The sequence below is a fragment of the Neodiprion lecontei genome, chromosome 4 (assembly GCF_021901455.1).
Source record: "Neodiprion lecontei isolate iyNeoLeco1 chromosome 4, iyNeoLeco1.1, whole genome shotgun sequence".
In the NCBI taxonomy this organism is placed as follows: Eukaryota; Metazoa; Arthropoda; class Insecta; order Hymenoptera; family Diprionidae; genus Neodiprion; species Neodiprion lecontei.
In genome coordinates this window covers 38,411,451-38,430,899 of record NC_060263.1, presented here as the reverse complement: position 1 = coordinate 38,430,899, position 19,449 = coordinate 38,411,451, and the positions used below count along the sequence as shown (strand labels likewise).

The following is a 19,449-nucleotide window of genomic DNA, read 5'->3' as shown; positions in this document are numbered from 1 at the left end:
TGGTAGCCTGAAAATACATGCAGCAAACGCCATCTTGTGTAACCATTAAAAGAGCCGACGCCATGTTGGATGGTCCGGCCTCGTGTGCCGGTTAGAGCGGTTAGAGAATGCGGTCCGACCTGATTCGAACCCTTTGTCTCGGCCCTTTTTTCCATGTTAATATTCCTTTAGTTCGGTTTTTGGTTACTCCGAACTGACCGAAAAACCTTTACTTATCATTTAGCTGTCGATCAAGGCTTGAGAACTTTTCCCCAACCCGACTTGCATACCTTTTAAGAATTCATGTCCGTACTGCGTACTATATATATGTATATATATATATATATATATGTGTGTACACACAAGTTTTAGGATATACACACACCCGAAATAGGAATAATTCCGTCAGTACGCATCAGAGTCATTTTTTTTCTTCTTCTTCTTCTTAATATTTGTTTAAATATCTGTTGAACTTTTATCCGTACGGCATTATTCACCTTCGAAAATCGACTCGATAGGAACGAATATATTTCCAAATGCTGCCATTCGCAGTCTTATTTCTGTGTACACAATCGCAATGCCCTCGCATACCTACCTACCTACCTACCTACCTACCTACCTACCTACCTACCTACCTACCTACCTGGCTGCCTGCCTTTCTGCGACTTTCTCGTAGGTAGGTCGTATATTCATAAATCCGCAGGGACTGCACGTTGCGGCAGGTTTTGTCTGCTGTTGAGGAGGAGGTATGCGCTCTACGGGGTATTGCTAGATGTACATATATATATATATATATATATATATATATATACAAAAGCATATCCGTTTAACAGGAAAAACCAAGTGTTTCCGTCTAGAAATAGAGAGTGCCGGACGGCTGGGTGTGAGGGGTAAAAATGATTCTAGTCGAAAACCGCATCTCTTGTACCATCCCGACGATGTTGTAATTATAAATATATACACGCATACGTACATCAGGGTATCTACAATAGATTTTTCATCTCTCTTTGTTCGATCATTTTCATCGTTCGAAACGTGTTCCATGAAATTTTCCGCATCTGAATGTCATACGAATATTCGAAGCGTCGTGTACGATTCTTAGAAATGAGTTATCGGCTCATCGAAGGCTCGGGTCGGCTGTATTTCGTTTTCTGGAAATTTTGTTGCAGTAGGGGCGGTTCGACAGTTACTTTGATGAATTGGACACTTGGGGAAGGTCGCAAATAGGCTTTCGTTGTAGGTTGGGTAGGTAGGCAGGTAGGTAGACAGGCAGGTAGGCAGACAAGAAGGCACAGAAAACGGTGTCTACCCAGACAGACAGACACTGAGGAGGCACGGTAGTCGGACGAGGTCATGGCCGTACGTAAGCCCCGTTCACTCTCTGCGATTGCGAGTCGACGATGAAATGCCGCGAGCCACATACTTACAGTTCTTGATTTCTGCATAGCGACAGCCAGTTTTTTTCCAGTCCATTAACAGGTCCGCCAATTATTTCTCAGTATATTATAGGGAGAAATCATTGTATGATTTCAAGAAACTGACCAACCATCCATCCATTCACTACAATGATTTTTCGCATTCTGTAACATCATATGTACTTGTTATTCAGATATTTGTAAGTTTTCGTGATTTTGCACCGTGAGATTCGTTGGATATGTGCGCTTATCTTCTCAGAGCGGGGGAAAAAAGAGAGCAAGGTTCTCTTTTTTGCATACCGACGAGACCGTGTCCACGTTTACGATGTGGCCTACCTGCGCCTTCGCCCCTCGGTCTCTGCGCTAAAGGTTCCCCCTACTGGACTTTCTTGGGTCGTTAGTCGGTTCAAAATTTAGCATTCGATGGGCTGTATAATTTGAAAAGGAAATCTCTCTTTGTCTCTCTCTTGTCAAATAATTGTCAGGTTTGAGTCATTCATTGAGTTACCTTAGAGCGCACAACTAGGAACCGTGCCAAGATGCTAATTATTGTTTGACGACTATCCCTGTAACTATGTAGGTGTGTAAGAAGTTTTGCAAACATGCCATTTGACCTACATAATTTATCTGGCAAATGATTTTTTAAAATTCACTACCTTTGGTATCCGATTGTGCATAATAAGCATTGAATGATAGAAATTGTTGGATGAATTGTTGCATAATGATAAATCCACTTAAACGTCATCATAAATATATTTCCCGCGGTGCATAATCGTATGTCGTGCTCTTTGTTTACGTTTTCGTATTTTTCGGTTGAATGTGTTTTATATACCTAATTACTGAATCGTGGAAACACATGCGCATTTGTTCATATATATATATATAAATGCGTGTGTGTGTGTGTATGTGTGTATGTATGACGGAAATGAATTATTCTTTAAACCCTTTCGAAACAACGTTACCCGTCGATTTGTTTGACAACTGTTTATCGTCCACTGTTGAATTGCCGTAGTTAAATTCACGTACATACATACGGAGCCCTTTAAAATGAAAGAAAGGACTGTCGTCAGAGTTGCGTTAAGAATTAAATAATAGATCGCTGCAGACTCATAGATTACGGATTGTTTTCAAGTTTTCTCTATCTGTAGTTTATACCGATCATTGACGGCTGTAAATAGCAATTCATTTAATGACAAAATTGTCACTTATACATTTATAATTTATTGGACGATTACGTTATACTTACAAACTACTTTCTAGCGATACTACGTTATACGTATACCTTCAAAGTCTGCATTTGATATGTTATAATGATTATTCTAGGTTTCCAAACGTGAGAGAGAGAGAGACAGAGAGAGAGAGAGAGAGAGAGAGAGAGAGAGAGAGAGAGAGAGAGAGAGAGAGAGAGAAATTTCTCGAATAAAATTCACCTCTCATTGCACGCGTAATTGCAGAAATTAAGGTGCGGCGCACGTTACGTAACTTTTATATTTTGTTTTATTTCTTTATTATAACACTGTGAATAACCTGCATACAACAAAATTACTTCGGTGGCTAGCTAACGGATTGAGTACTTCAATACTTACATACACATACGTATATATAAATATATATGTATGAATTTAAAGCCCTTAAATAACTTGAAAGAGTAGATTTATTATAAAATGATAAAGGACCTTTTTTTTTAATAGAGCGTACAATTCTCTACAAAAAATACGTTTCGGCCTTATCAATATACTAACGCGTTGACGAGTTATAAAATTTTGAAGTTGGAAGAAAAAATTTCCATTTATTGAAGTGGGAAATAACAAATCGCGATGAGACACCTCTAAATATTGAGATTAAGAAACTTGAACAGCAATCTTTTTTGTCATTGCGAACAATATTTTCGATTTCAAGTTTGAAAAAAAAAAAAAAACAGTCGATTTTTTTGATACAGTCTATCAATGTATGCTGAAAATTTGATCTACCCATAATGTGGAAAAGACAACCTTTCGACTTCATCCTAAGAACAATTACTAGGATAAGATTTTCCGACGCTTATCGTGAAGTTTATTGTTCCTGATTAACTTCGCAAAACTTTTTTAAAGACTTGATATGACGTCTCTATGTCGAGTTCTTTAAGAAATATTCGTTCCGGGGAAAAACGGGAATAAAATCATTCTTTGCCGTATCATGTGTGACTTTCAATTTTGAAAACTTGCATCTATATCTTGAATAATTTTACCTGTGAGAAAGACGTTTAAAGTAAAGCTGTGAAATTTTTATAAGGAACTATTTTTCCCTCCCTTTCTTTTCAAATTTATTTCTCGCAATGTTCAACAGTGTCTTACTATATTGCATACAATCAGAAGAATATAATTCGCACAATGCATATGCAATGGAAATGAAATCGCTAGGGATCATTCAAATTTGACGAATGACCGAGGAATATGCTAATGAATACGTTAACGTGATATTTTCGCGGCAATATGCGGTCAAGAGTGGATATCAAAATGATAACAGCGTGACCCAAGGAATTTGTCATTGATAAGACGTTGAAATTTTATGAGATACATTAAAAGACGCGTCAACGTTTATCGCGTTCTTATTTGTCCGTACATTATACGTGCGTATATACCAACACACTTATCGCTATTGTCGTCATAATTTCTATACCGCGGTATTTCGTGTTAAAACGATTACGTACTCGATACACATACTGTAAAAAAAAAAAGAAGCGACATTTCTTATAAACTCGAGATTTTTTCTTATACAATACGTACAAAATGGTTATTCAAGAAAATAACATATGCAAGTCTTTCATAGTTGTGCTTAGGACAGTCGTCTTATATGCAGTTTACCTGTTTCTATGAATATTAACGACACATCGTTCATCGGTGCGTAGTCATGGCGTCATTTTTATTTTCTTTTTTTTATCCTTGGTCTTTTTTTTTTTGTTTTCTTTTCTGTACAATTCCAAGACCGGATGATACACAAACGTAGCGTTGATTTGTCGATAAATTATCACAACGAAGCTGAAAATTTTAATCTCGTATCAGCTCGTATCGAGACTACAGTGATGCAGTAAATACCTTGATATAAAGAGACGTACATACGTAAGATGGTGATTCTGATTTCAATTAATATCACATCTCTTATACCATCTAATTCACATATCAGTGTATGCAGAGGTAATTCATGATACGCGTATGCATCGATTGAGGAATTCAGTTATGCAATCAATGATAATTCGAAACCGTTGAAATTGGAAACAAATGCACGTCGTAGCGAACGCGCGGAGGAGGAAGACCTCGGGTTACGCAATCGTCTTCGTCGTCGTTTCTACATATACACGCCTAACCCATGCTCGACATTTTCATTGCGGTGATTCATCTTGAAATTTCATTGTTGGTGCGGCTAAGCAGCTGGCTAGCTACCTTATTTGATGATCACCCGATACAATTTTAGTTCTCCCTTTTCGCCAACAGGTGTCGTCAAGGTCCGATAAAATGATCGCACGAGCATCTGTCTATCGATCTGGATTCTAGATTCTAGATTGAACCATAATTATTTGACGTGCGAACGTTTTTATATTTCGCTTCCTCTCGTTCTTTCTTTCTTTCTTTCTTTGCCTCTCCCTGTCTCATTCTCTCGAAGCGTTGAAAAATTTTATTAATTGTATGCGAACACACGCAAATTCAACTGTACCTTTGGGGCGAAAATTGAAGTTGTTTGATAATCTGTCTCCGTGAAATATGCATAAATAAAGGAAGTAAGAAAGAAGGAAAGAATGAATGAAAGAAAGAAAGGTGGGAAGGCAGGAAGAGAAAAATTAAAACTCGCTTATTTTCTAACGGAAGTGTAATAATAAATCGCGAACCGTCGTTAACGATAACGCGTCTTTGAAATTAATCAGTTGCTCGAAAGATTGTACGTAAAAGAAAAATATATAATAATAATAATATTCATGTAGTCGCACGTATTTAAATCGAAACGGTTTCCCATTTATTACAACTGAACCGCTTGGCGAGAAGTTTAGAGGTTAGACGCAATGCGCCTGCTCCTCCTCCTTTTCGAGTGAACTAATTTAAGAAATTTAACCGTCCTACGTCTTGCTTTGCGCCAGTTCGGTGTTAAAATAGACGCGAGAAAGCTTCGTGTGGACATTTCTCGCTGCTGGCGCTTTAAAAGCTTTTCAACATCACGTTACGTATTTATTGGACATGTTTTAATTTGAACGATCAAAAGAAGAGGAAAATTTTGTTCCTTCTTCAATACAAATAAGAGAAAAAGAGGCAGAAGATTTAATAAAACAAAAATAAAAAATAAAATAAAAAAATAAAAAATAAAAATCACGAAGTTTAAAATATTTTCAGGAAAGACTGATGATAAACCCGTAGTTTTTTTTACCCGGATAATACATTATTTGAAACAACGTCGCGAATTGCGGTTCGACATAATATCAAATAATAGCAATAAAAATAATAATAATAACACACTTCGAAACCTATATCATAAATATACTGCTTATACGAAGTGTTGAATGACATAAACGTAAAATCGTCAGACAGCTAAATTCTCGAAAATCATTGCGAACGCAGATGGGAAATCAATTGGATAAACCCAAGAGAACTTGAATTTTGACGCGGTTTTTAATAAAGTTTAATTACGGCGGTTTACTTTTTTTTTTCTCATATTTTAATATATTACATATTGTTGCTTGTACACGGACTCTTAACATTCCTATATCATTACCGCTGGCAACGATCTCTCGGTAGTTTTATAAATAAAACACTGACTCAGTGCCGATTTCGACCAGTGAAATTCGAGCTGTAATGATTTGATTTTTTTCCAACTGCTGTTGCTACCGCCCTGCGATAATTATTATTTATTTTTCATTTAAAGAAATTTTAATTCTATTTAATTCATCTTTTATTATTCTTTTTTTTTTTCTTCTGCTGTGATTCGTTTAATTCAACGTTCCTTTTTGAAGAATTAAATATGGTGAAGAAATATCGTATTAGAAATTGTTAGAATATATAAAATAACACAACATGAGTGATCGAAGAACTAACACCGCTGGCCGAGCCTGCAGTAGTTCAAGATCTAGGAGTCGCAACAGACGGGGGTCCAGAGATCATGGTACACTGTCCTAGTTTCGTTGTTCAAACCTGGAGAAATTGCTAAAGTACTCGATGAAAATAAGTTTGAAAAAATCGAAGACCGTTTAAATAAACCAAGATTGAGGATTTTTACAGCTATTTATCAGTTTGTTTTCTAGCATTACGCAGGCTGGAAATCAAAAACGATTATATGTCGTATCCCTTAATAAAAATCAGTCATATCGTGAACAATTTATCTCTGTTTAATAATTTAGAAGGTTCTAACTTGATTCCAAACATTTTGACAAACAATTAATCATCCAAGTTGCGAAAACTGCTTTGCATTTGATTGCATTTCATTTTGAGGGTTGACAACTGACTTTTAAAACGTGTCAAATCTACATTTTTCCTAAATCAAAAGGAAACTTGGTATTGTAACATTTATAATTAGGTATTTTTGGGTATTACTTGGTATTACTCGCTTTACTTTTTCACCTCAGACCTTGTCTAATTGACATTGCAGTCGTGTATTATTATTAGACCAGTATTTTAATAAATTGCACATTATTCGGTAAGGTTTGAAAACCGTTTGATGAATTTTTATGAATTTGTATGATGATTAAAATAAAAAGAAATGAAAGTAGTGGACTGAAAAGTCTTTGACAGATATTTGATAATCTGAAAAATATATGCCATAAGGATTTTCACACTGTGTTTCTATGCTGCGGCAATTTCAACGGGATTGTTTTCTTTCTCTGTTTCTATCTGATAGGTAAAGCCACACAGAAGCAAAAGCATAAGCGAAGTCATCTTAAGAATAGGGACGTTATCAACCGTAAAGGTGCCGAAAAAGAGGGCACCGAGATGGATGCATTTATGCCCACCGCACCATCTGCAAAACCCGAAGCTAAACAACCAGAGGTGGTTAAGCAAGAGATTCAGGAATCACTGCTTCCTAATGACTCTGGAAAAGAATCTACTAAGGATATTAAAGAGGAAGAAAATATCGAGTCTAAAAAAGGAGCAGAGACCAAGCTTGCTCTGAAAATTGAACAGGCTACGCCGGAAGCTTCTAAAGACAATACTCCAGTTCAAACACCAACGGCGGAAAAACTGCCGTCAATTGTTAACAATAATAAAGAATCTTTAAAGGAAACGACCCCGACAATTGAGGATACAGACAGAATAGAAGAAGTCGGTAAAATGCCTGTTAAAACCACTGCCAATGACGTTGTAGACCATGCCGCTGTTGTCGATGATTCTGAAATAGAATCTGCCATAGTAGCTCAGAAAAATGAGGAAAATGCTAAAGTTTCTGCTCTCCGTCATCCCAGTGAAGAACAGCAAGATAGCATTCCCATTATAGAGAAAGAAGATGATAAGAATGAAGAAACCGATCCAAATGAAAACACGCCTAAAGGACCTGCTCTTCTAAAATACAATTACAAAGACGACCAATGGAGTCCGCTGAACAAGAGTGGGAAGAAAGTCTACGATCGGGACTTCTTAATCAAGCTTCAGAACGATCCAAATAGTAAAATAAAGCCCCTGAATTTGCCGGATTTGGAAGTTGTTTTGAAAGATAACTCTAGAGTAAGTAGCTGTTAATAGTAATCAGTTTTACTGCACGAGCGAAAATTCGTATTGTCGCAGTGTTATAATAGCGTTACTTCGACCTTTGTTGAAATAAAATTAAATTTTAGTATGATTATCAATGATTCTTAAATACAGGCTAATTTTTTTTGTACAAATGGGTATTTTGGCATATGAATTTTATTCACTATTGTCATTTTTACAGAATCGTGGTGCAATGGATCTAAGGCAATTGAAAGATGCGAGTATTGGAGGCAGGCACGACTCTTTCCTATTCCCTTTTGGGAAACAGTCACAAAGTATGCGAGGTGTAAGTTGATCTACTGAATATTTTCCATCAATAACTATATTACAACTCTTTGTTTATTTCATTTCAACGTAGTACTAGATCCAATAATTATACAAGGTTTATGTGTATGGATGTTTATTGAATGCGTGTGTTGTAAAAATTGTTTAATGAGGTAATAGAACATGTTAATTAGCTAGTTTTGTTCTTGTTCTTATTACAGCCAGTGCCACCTAAGAGAGGCAGCCAACAGGGCAAACCCAAAAATGCCAAACCAGTTATCCATGTATCTTTATCCTTGAGAGAAGACGTTAAGTTAAGGGAAACAGAAAATGCATGGAAACCGGGTCGTCTAAAAGACAGCGGTGTTAGTGATAATGTAGAAGAAGATGCCAAAACAGAAGCTCTGTACAAGAGAGTGCGGGGAGTTTTGAATAAATTAACACCACAAAAATTCAATACGTTAGTGAACCAAGTTAGAGCGTTGCAAATTGATTCGCAAGAGAAATTGCAAGGTGTCATTAATCTAGTTTTTGAAAAGGCAAGTACGCATTGTTATTTGTATGATAAAAGAAAACAAATAATTACTTACTTAATCTGGGACAGTTAAACCATCAAAATTGTACATACACTGAAATCGTGGGGCTAGTGATGAGATATGTATGTGTATGTCAGACTAGAGTTTCTGAATTTTACATGATTGCAAAACACATTATGATATACCACGATGATAACATTGAATCGAAAATATTTCTTTATCTTGACACTAATGCTGATACATTTGTGAAAAAAAGGTATCGAAAAAAGCTTACCGCTATTGCGTATCTATTCTAACCATAAATACTGATACTTATTTCCTGAAACTATACAATCAGATGAAAATAAGTACAATAATGTGGTTGAGTACAGACCGCAGTTTGTGGTTTTACTATAGCGTTTATCTGATAAAAATATCAAACAATGGGAAACGTTGTGTAATTTACTTGTAACTTGTAATAAAATAAGAATTTATTTTTCACTATTCATTCAATAACGTTCCATGCGGAATTACTTATATTACACCGTGTGGATAGCTTATGATAGCTAAATAATAGTTTATAAATCTTCAATCTTGACTTACACCTAACTTGAATTTTTTTACTAACATTAAACTTGTGTTTCTGATATCAACAGGCAGTTGACGAACCCAGCTTTTCTGTAGCATATGCTCTCATGTGCAAGGAACTTGCTTTGATGCAAGTTTCTAGTTCCGATAGTAAGGCAGGCAAAGAAGAAAGCAACGTCAACTTCCGAAAACTAATCATAACCCGTTGTCAAACGGAATTTGAGAAGAATACAGTCGATGAAACTGTCAAAGCCGTGAAACTGAAAGAGATTGACGAATGTACAGATCCAGTAAGTTTTTTTTAACTGTTTATAATGTTAGTGCACATCTTATGTGAATTTTTACGTAACATGAAAAAGAATTAATTTTTTCCCGTGATTTAATTCATGATGATCATTTATTGAGAGAAGAGGCACGACAAAGTGTTTCACTGTTTTTTTTATTGTCAAAAGGATTCTGAGATTGATTTTATATTTGCTTAGTTGTACGATTGCAAAAAGTATGCATGAGTAAATGTTTGCCGTTTTCTATATTCAGGAAAAAAAGAAAGAGCTACAGGCGGCATTGGACGAAGAGGAGAGAAGAATTCGTGTCAAATCCGTTGGTAACATCAGGTGAAAAAACTGCTACATTTCCTCACACTAATCTAATAGTTTTATAACTTTTATAGCATGTTATTTCATTACCTTTGAGTCTAATTATACGCTCGACTCGTAAAATTATTTCATAATGATCATTCTTCATTAGTTACTTGAAATCGAATCTGGTAAAATAATTCAGAGAAATTTCACGCTACTTATTTTGGAATGATGACTATTTTTATACCAAATTGATTGTGATGGTTGTAAAGTTCAACAGGGCTGACGCATATCTTGACTATCAACATCATTACACAATGGAATTTCCCATCGTTATTTCATGACGTTTTTTTTTTCAAATTTACCTTGCAGGTTTATAGGAGAACTTTTCAAACAAGGAATGTTGACGACAAATATTATGCACAGATGTATACGTCATTTGCTCGCTCAGATCGACGAAGAAAATTTAGAATGCTTGTGCAAGCTACTTAGTACAATTGGAAAAGACTTGGAATCTAAGAGTCAAGTAAAGTTTCATTGCATAAACATAATATGACTATAAAATTGTGCACATTCTGTTTTTCTTATAATGCAAGTTACTAACATTTACATATCTCGTATTTCAGAATTTGAGCGACTATTTCAAACAAATGCTGGATATTGTTAACCGCAAATCTGCAGGTAAAGTTAGTTCGAGGGTGCGGTTCATGCTGCAAGATGTGATTGAGTTGAGGATGAACAAATGGGTACCAAGAAGAGACGACAGCAATCCCAAGACAATGGCTGAAATACAGAAGGAAGCTGAAACGGAACGTCTAGATACACATCTAAACAACACTCCGATGAATACCCCGAGAAAAGACGATCGAAACAGCGACAGGAAACGGAATCGTAAGTCTTACTTCGTGTAGATCACATGATTCTGGTTTTCCACGTTTTTTTTCCCAAGAAATCTTTAAACTATGTCATTATTATTAATTGAATAAGATGTTTGCTACATGTTTAGTTATTAAATACCTATTTCCGAATCGAAATAGTAACGAACGCCTAGCACTTTGCATCAGCACAGTTGTGAAGTTCTGAAGTCTTAGCAATTCTTAAATCAGCCATGTTTGTAACAAACGAGTATTTTTTTTTCACATCTGATTGATTATCAAAGATGTAAATAATCCATTATTTAACGACACATCGAATTAATACAGTAATAAAATTACAGACCAATAAATGTTGAATTTGCAATTAATCGATGTAAGTTGTAATTTTTCATGATGATATGATTTACGTCATGCCAGACTGGAGTTTCTGAATTATTAAACCATATTGTGATTGGATAAAATCTACTGACGAGAGTTTTAGAAAATTTTTGTGTATTTTCTTTTAAAGAATTCGTATAACAATTGCGGTTTCGTATTTTATATTGTAGGTGGCGGTGGGCCAGCAGAGGAAGGTGGCTGGAGCCAACCGGTCAGAAGCCGTCAACAGTATTCCGTTGAATCAGCTAAGCTCAAAAACAAACCTGTAAGTATCATTTGCAAAATAGTTGTTGAATCATTTAATTGATCATTTTGATTTTTCGTAACCCAACACGTGCCTAAATATTGGAATTACACATGAATATTTTCAAGTGTGTGCTTGAACAACTGTTTGAGCTTAAAAAAATCAAGATACGTAAAAAGACGTTCGGTGCTTGATAGTATGATGATAATCTATTATTGCGGAGAACGAGTTCGTGGAACTTGTATGTTTTTAGCCAAAAGGATTCTGAATCAATCACGAAAAATGGATCAAATTAATTATAACGAAATTAAATATTTTTTCAATTTACTTGTAAAATCTAATTGAGAAGATAATAATATATAATCAAAAACGTCATTTTACGTTTGTTTCACTCTAGCCTCCGATGGACGATCTCCAATTAGGCAATAAAAACATGTTTCAATGGTCCAGAAACGTTTCTGCGGGTGCTCCTAAGACTGTCACTCCTAATAAATTTGCGATGTTAGAAAACATGCCTAGTGAACAAGACAAGCGTTCCGGAATTCCATTGTCTGGGTAAGGTTATATCAGACTTTCACTGTGCAAAACTTCTTCGATTTCACTCGATAAACGTATTGCGCTATACCTCGTCGTATATTTCCTGTATCGATGGACAGATTATTTTATACGGATTTTTTAAAATATGTCACAAATCTATTCCATCTCGTGTCATTTACTGAAATGATGATACATGCATGTCTTGCCAGACTGGAGTTTTTGAATCTTCTAACATTCCCATGATATTAAACAGCATACTGAAGTAAAAATTTAACAATATTGAAAGAAAAATTATCGTACTTTAAAAATTATCGTAAAGTGTTTTTTATTTTCAAGATCGAGGTCCACTGGTCCTAGAGATTATGGTCGTCCGGATTACAAATCTTATGGTAAGTTTTATTTGAGTGTACCATTATCTTATTTACCGTTTTAAGACGTCTTCTATTTATTACCCTCATGATTAATGGATTATTTTTTTTTGTTTATCAAAATTTGAACCATCCGATGATGATAAAAATTCTATTTGAAAAGTTTTAAGAAACTTGGTGTTGTTTAGCCAAAAGGATTCTGACAGTATCAACTTTACCTAACAGTCAAGATTACTTTTAATTTCAAGTTAACAGATTTTTTCGTATTTCCGTAAACAGATGGTAGGAATTCGAGAAACGGTAGCCAACAATTGAGCAGTAGATCTTCGAGTCGGGATAGTTCACTTCACGATGGTTCACGAAGTCAGAGCATGTCCATGCCTCCACCTCAATCTATTAAATCGATTCCGCCCCAAGCACCTACATCTACCCCTAGCAAGCCAGTGCCATCGATGTCCGAGGAACAACTGGTCAAGAAATCGGCGAATATTTTGGAAGAATATCTCTCCGATACTAACATTAACGTAAGTGATTTCAATTTGGGAATTTATACACAATGTCATAGGAAAGATTGCACGCTCCTTAGATCCACCTCTGATCTACCCTAAGAGGTGCTTGAGTCATTGGCGTGCTAGAATATGCAATATCTCCGTGTTAGTCTTTTGTCTCAGTAGCACAAATTCAAATTTTCGAATGTTACGAATTTTCTTGGAATTGAGCAGACTGACGTGGGGACAATACTTAAATGTATCTTATAATATTGTTCGTAGAATTTCTCTTTTAAATAAATTAACCTTTATTATTTAGTTGTCATTATTTTTTTTTACAATATGCTTGTTCCGTATTGCAGAATGCAGCAATAGAAGTTAAAGAAACATTTGACAATTCTACTTTTGCCAACTTTGTACGAGAGGTGCTAAACGGAGTTGTTGAAAAATCAGCAACTGCCAGGAAACAAGTCAGTCAACTCATGACGCATCTCATCTCTAAAAATATTTTGCCATTGTCTCTCTATATTGCTGGGTAAGTGACGAAATTATAACTTGATTTAAATCAATTGAATGTTCTCCGTTTTTCCGTACTGGGGCTTGAAGAGTCCCGAACAATCATAAAGTGATGATAATTTTTAGACTAAAGAAAAGGCACTTGGAGTGTTTTAGTGTTGTTTAGCCAAAAGGATGCTGAATATATTGAAAACAAATATTCGTCAAGTCCAATTTTTCGTTGTCAGGTTTTCTCATGTCGATATTTTATCATTTCAGTCTTGGAGAAGTCTTAGACACGGCTGAGGATCTCGTTATTGATATTCCCAAAATTTGGATCTACTTGGCAGAATTAATATGTAAGTTTGATTGATTGAACTATTTCACAGTTTTTCAAAAGTGATATTTTTCTGACGAGTATACATTAGTCACATAATGCAAAAACTACTATCGTTATTCTTAAACGTTTTATGATGACAACTTCTTACACCATAGTGCTACACCGTGCTGGATGTAAAGCTCAACAGGCCTGATGAAATACGTTTAAAGAGAAAAAAACCTTCACAAAATTTAAATACCATCTTTCACTCATTATTCAATCGCATTATTTGATCTTTTATAGGGTATCCACTAGCGGAAGGTGTTCTTCCGTTCTCGGAACTCAAGAACACGATGGCTGTTTTGAAAAGTAAAGGTTTGGCCGGAAAGTTGATGGGGGAACTCATGATCACGTTAGTTCAAGAAAAGAGCCCAAAATGGATTAAAGATAAGTGGGATCAATCGGGTCTGGAATGGAGTGACTTTCTGCAAGAAAGTGAATCTGTAAATGATTTCGTCAAGAAATACGTAAGACAATCTATCGATGAAATTCAATCCATAAAGATATTATTTTATGATCTTTTACGTGCGCCTACATTACACTACAAATTTTATTCAATTGTGTAAAATGTATTTTTTTTTCTTTTATTGCAACTGATTTTGCAAACTAATCGCACTTACAATTAGAAGGGGGTTATTTGATCCCAACCAAATGCCCAAGTTAAAGATGAAATTTCACGTTTTTAACCATTACCACAAATTGCAATTATGGTAAATGGTTATCACTAAAACAATCTTTTTTTTTCTCTTTCACGTAGAAATTAGAGTTCATGTTGGGAGATAGCAATGTTAGTTTTGGCAGCTTGAGCGCGCAGCTGAGTATGGAGCAAATACATGAACGACTTCGCGCCCTCATGGCCAATGAAAAGGAGAATTCATTTGACAATATCTGCAGTTGGATTTCTGTAAGTTGATTCATTTCAATTTTATTGTTTTCGTTTATTTCATAAGATTTATATGTACAATGTATTTCAATTTCTTTAAGTAACGTATTTAATAGCTTTGAATTCCACATTACGTTTATATGTTACCCCTCGACACGAATAATTTCTTTCTGTAATTTCCATTAAATGTCCTTAGTTCCGTCGAAACACGATTGATCACTTTTCTTTCTTTTTTTATAGGCAAACGTAGGAGAAAGAGCAATCGAACCTCAATTTATCAAGATACTGATGTCGTCAATTTTGGAAGTATCGATTGGTAAGCAAAAATACCGTATTTATTGTGTTTCTTACATGAAACAGTTTGTATAACAAAATGTTCAATTAAAATGTTTATATGATTCGTTACCAATGAAATATAATGGCATATAATATTTTTCTTTTTATTATAATTTACTTTACTTGTGACATGATAATTTTTTTTTTTTTACAGAACCCTACAATAATAATACGTGGAAATTTAGACCAGACAAGTTTCAAAATCTACAAAATCTAATTCCTCGATATATCGATGTCAACGTCGAGGTTTTGGAGTTACAGTGCCTCATTGCGATTCAAGAATACATACACAAATTAGAACACCCATCAGGTACGACTTTACAATTTTTATCAAATACAAACAGCAATATATTAGCGTTCTTCACACTACTTTTATCTCATTTTCACGAGTAGTACCACATTTTTTTCTTTTTATTCGTCAGTTTTACAGATAATGCAAATCCATAACTCTGCACATTAAATTTTTCTTTCATCGGTTTCAATTTTAAAAATTGTGGTCGTTTCATGAAGATTACATGAATTAAGTTTAATAAAATCACAATTCCGGGTATGATTACAGGTGTACTTTTGCAAATCATTGAAAAGCTGTGGGAAGATAGTATTATTTCGTACGATGCATTCCTTGCATGGGAGAGCAACAAAGACCCGACGACACTAGCGGGAAAATCAGTTGCCATAATGGCTTTAACGTCGTTCTTTACTTCCTTGAAAGAGGCGGATGACGAATCCAGCGGTGATGAAGCGTGAGGATAAGTTCGACGTTCACGGTCTCAGTTATCATTGCTCAACTGTAACATTGCGTTGCCTTTGAGCTTTCAAACTCTTGTGCGCACGATTTACTACTTTGTGCTTGAACGTGAAATGGATCTTCAAACAAATTGTGAAGAGACTAAAAATGTAAACACGGAACGTGATAAGCAAAATTGCAGTTTTTTTGAAATCCAGAACGATGCGACAAAAAAAATTCATGATATGAACAATCAAACGGTGGTTGTGCCGCGAGGTGTATGTATTATATTCTAGAACAACAGAAGTAAGGTAAAGTAAAGAAGAAAGTCGTATTTGATATACGCTATACATAACGAAGATGAAAGATTAATAATTAATTATGATGAAGAAGTAAATGCAAGATAATTATTATATATAATTAATTGAAATGGTTTAAAGTTTAAATAAAGCAAAAAAAATCACAAAAAAATGAAAAAAATTAAAAACAAAATCACGTATACATATATATATATATCAACAATGCGCGAAGATGATGTCGTGTTTCTATGTAATATTAATATATGTCGCCGACGATGAATGATCATATTTCGAAATGCGATCGCAAAAAAATTAGTTCTTTCTAATTATGCAACGCCACAATAGCAACTTGAATGCTTGCTACATAATGTAGGTAACAAATTGAAATTAGAAATGCGTATAATAAGTGAACAAATAACTCGAGATATAGAATTCGGGTGGAAATAAAATTTTTGAAAAAAAATTTATTTCTTTGCATTAAAAATCGCATATGAAAAAGATTTCATAATCAAGTCTGAGACGAGCGATGGTTCTTCCTATTATTGTAATGAATATAACAGAATTAATAATTTATAATTGCGCGTAGGGTCTACTATGGTACATTGTAAGAAAGACATTCATAAACTTCAATGTGAAGTCGAACGTAAGATTTGAAACTTAGGATCTTGATTTTTAGGAAGGGGAGATTTCTAATGGTGTGCATACTAAGGCGCTACTATTTTTAAAAAAATACTAGTTATTTATAATCATGATGAACTGAAGGTGTGAGTGAAGCAAAAGTAAAGCGAAAAGAAAGCGTGTGAATGAGACAACGATTATGAATGGGTAAAACAGATATAAACAGTCAATGCGACACATTGCTGTCAGGGCAAATGCGTGAGATTCAAGTTGTTAACGCGATTTACGATAATGAAAAATTATCAGGATATATATACGTATATGTACCTATATATATATATATATCAATATTATTATCGTGAAATTCAAATGAGAAGTGCGAAAACATTGAATTGCGCAAAACTTAGTCGAACATTCTTTTTCCTCTCGTCTTTTTTCCCCCTTTCTCAATTGAAAATTCTAGTGAATACTGTATACGTACTTGTATTTTTATGCTAACCTTTGAATGACAATGTATTACTTCAATTTGCAAGCATTATCAGTATTCAATATCTCGTGAATAGAAAATTCTCTGGTATTTCTTCAATGATGAATTAAACAGAGACATTGTTCGACGTCTCAGATCTCCGCTGGTCTTCTTCCGTTATTGATTGATAACGTTTCGCATAAATATTTCTCATCTAAATTTCACCGAATTTAATTTCTCCTCCGATCGTTCTATGCCAGAATAATGACAACGACGACGATGATTTCGTTGCACATATGATTGGATAGGATTGCTTTCCGATGGTACATAGATTGTTGTGGATGATTTGTTGATACCGTGTTAACATGTAAATAAGTTGCCTTGTAGTAAACTCTATTCCGCAGATAACTGGTTATCAATAACAACCAAGGTATGTCTTTGACCAAACGGTGTTTCCGCTATCGCAATGAATACATTTGCCTTGAAAATATGATCGATACATTAATTATGAGTAATTAATTATATTCTCTGCACAGCTGTACTATTTTGATTGATAATTTATTTTATTTCCTGCAACTTATTTTCACATGTAACGTTGCTATCTTCAACTGTATGCATACATACGTATATACATACATACATACATACATACATCGGATATGGATTATGAGAATTGTTACAGGTATAGTAGTGCATTTTTTATGAATCCAGCTTGAGGTTGATATTGCGACAAAAGCAATTTTCTTTCAAAGACAAATCAAACAAAAGTTGATTGGATTTGTATTGTATTGATTTGTTTTTATACAAAATAATCGTATCGTTATGATAAGTGATAATATACTTAGGTATAATTTGTTGTACGGACCTCTGCAGCGAATCTATTGAGTGATGCAACAATTATTCTGTTGGTGTTTATTTATTTTGTATGTAGGGGGACCAACCTCCGGAAACTATTTATTGTTTCCACACAATGAGACAGGACGAACGTTTGATTGCAAAAATAAAAGTAAACCAAACAAAACCGAAAAAAACAGCCAGTTATTTGTCGTCACATTTTAAAAACGAAATATTAGTGAACTACTTGTTCTACTGATGGTAGAATATTCCGAGCATTGATAAAGCTAAAAATGATGAATAAAAAAGTAATACTACGAAGAATAAAAATAAAAATCGCGAAAGAGTAGGTAAATTAAATGAATAAATTAATTTATATGATGGATAAACTTAAAACGTAAAAAAAAAAGAAAAAAAAATATGAAAAAACTAGAAAGAAAAAAAAACAGAACACGTTGTTGAAAAGTTGTGGATAAACGAATAATAAGAAAAAATATTATTGCTGTAAATAATGAAAGAATAGGTAACGTAAGTGGAAAATTGATGACAGGAAGGGCTTGTGAGGAGCCGGCGTTCGCTTCTGGGGGCATGTAATTGCGACGCCGCTGTTCCCGCCTCTGCCGGTTATATTATGTATTGTATATACTATATATTATACGTACGTATATGTATATACATGTATTTGTGTATGTGTATATGTATAAACATATGTATATATAAAATTAAAATTAAGAACACAACACACACTTATATAATAAACCATATCTATATAAAGAAAAAAAGGTAAAAAAAAAAATAAAAAAAAAACTCCATGCCATTTTGCACATGACATTTTTCAAACCTTGGATATCCAATCTCTATACGACTCTGATCCAAGTATCGATATACTCCACATAATTTACTTATCGCTGATTAAAAATAGAAAACAGAATGAAATGAAAGGGAAAGAGTCTGAATAGTATACTCTTGAATTGCAGAATATTTTATCTACAATCAATATTTATTATATCGAATATATTTTCATTGAGATACGAATGAAAAGAATACCATCGATGAAAATCGCAGAGATGTTGAACTGAAGAAGATTGAAGATTTTATAAATGCAGTAAGTTTTAACTATGTTTGATTTCACCTTACGTTCCTAAAAATTGAGGATTATTTTTGGTGCAGTATTTTTATCCAATCGTCAAAAACTTCATTTTCATCTGTAATTTATTTTGTAATGAATTCTTATTCGGAGAAGACAGGTCAGGTATTTTAATCATTTTCACTGTCAAAAGTTTGATTCTACAAGAACACAATATATGTATACAGAAGTATAGTCTTCTCTTTACCTGTCTTTATGGAAAAGGAAGAATTATATGTGGTGTTGGATGCAGAGAGAAAGATTCGTCTTAAATCTCTTGATAACGTCAGATAATAATAACTATCAGTTTTCCATCTCACATTTCTCTAATCAAATTAATTTATCAGGATATTCTT

General features: G+C 34.4%; 1 protein-coding gene, 1 long non-coding RNA gene and 1 other non-coding gene across 9 annotated transcripts in view; 2 read left to right on the top strand and 1 right to left on the bottom strand.

The window, feature by feature from the left end:
- The window catches only part of LOC107228247 (eukaryotic translation initiation factor 4 gamma 1), a 66,121-nt gene extending 47,337 nt beyond the window's left edge, over window positions 1–18,784 (top strand). For all 7 annotated transcript variants that reach the window (XM_046738405.1, XM_046738406.1, XM_046738404.1 and 4 more), the window contains 18 exons: window positions 7,251–8,071; window positions 8,277–8,381; window positions 8,581–8,898; window positions 9,531–9,752; window positions 10,000–10,076; window positions 10,413–10,566; window positions 10,667–10,931; window positions 11,464–11,558; window positions 11,935–12,092; window positions 12,411–12,463; window positions 12,722–12,966; window positions 13,293–13,465; window positions 13,705–13,784; window positions 14,048–14,271; window positions 14,562–14,708; window positions 14,928–15,003; window positions 15,178–15,333; window positions 15,583–18,784. In XM_046738405.1, the coding sequence (XP_046594361.1) occupies window positions 7,251–8,071; window positions 8,277–8,381; window positions 8,581–8,898; window positions 9,531–9,752; window positions 10,000–10,076; window positions 10,413–10,566; window positions 10,667–10,931; window positions 11,464–11,558; window positions 11,935–12,092; window positions 12,411–12,463; window positions 12,722–12,966; window positions 13,293–13,465; window positions 13,705–13,784; window positions 14,048–14,271; window positions 14,562–14,708; window positions 14,928–15,003; window positions 15,178–15,333; window positions 15,583–15,770 (3,557 nt within the window). In that variant the 3' untranslated portion in view covers window positions 15,771–18,784. The remainder of the gene's footprint in view (window positions 1–7,250; window positions 8,072–8,276; window positions 8,382–8,580; window positions 8,899–9,530; window positions 9,753–9,999; window positions 10,077–10,412; window positions 10,567–10,666; window positions 10,932–11,463; window positions 11,559–11,934; window positions 12,093–12,410; window positions 12,464–12,721; window positions 12,967–13,292; window positions 13,466–13,704; window positions 13,785–14,047; window positions 14,272–14,561; window positions 14,709–14,927; window positions 15,004–15,177; window positions 15,334–15,582) is intronic.
- Window positions 931–4,697, bottom strand: LOC124294171. The gene is made up of 3 exons (XR_006904081.1): window positions 4,489–4,697; window positions 4,238–4,411; window positions 931–1,559 (listed from the first exon to the last, which is right to left on the bottom strand). It is a non-coding gene; the product is annotated as an uncharacterized LOC124294171 (long non-coding RNA).
- On the top strand, window positions 13,015–13,181 carry LOC124294280. The gene has a single exon (XR_006904234.1). It is a non-coding gene; the product is annotated as a small nucleolar RNA SNORA53 (small nucleolar RNA).
- Window positions 18,785–19,449: the final 665 nt, after the last annotated feature.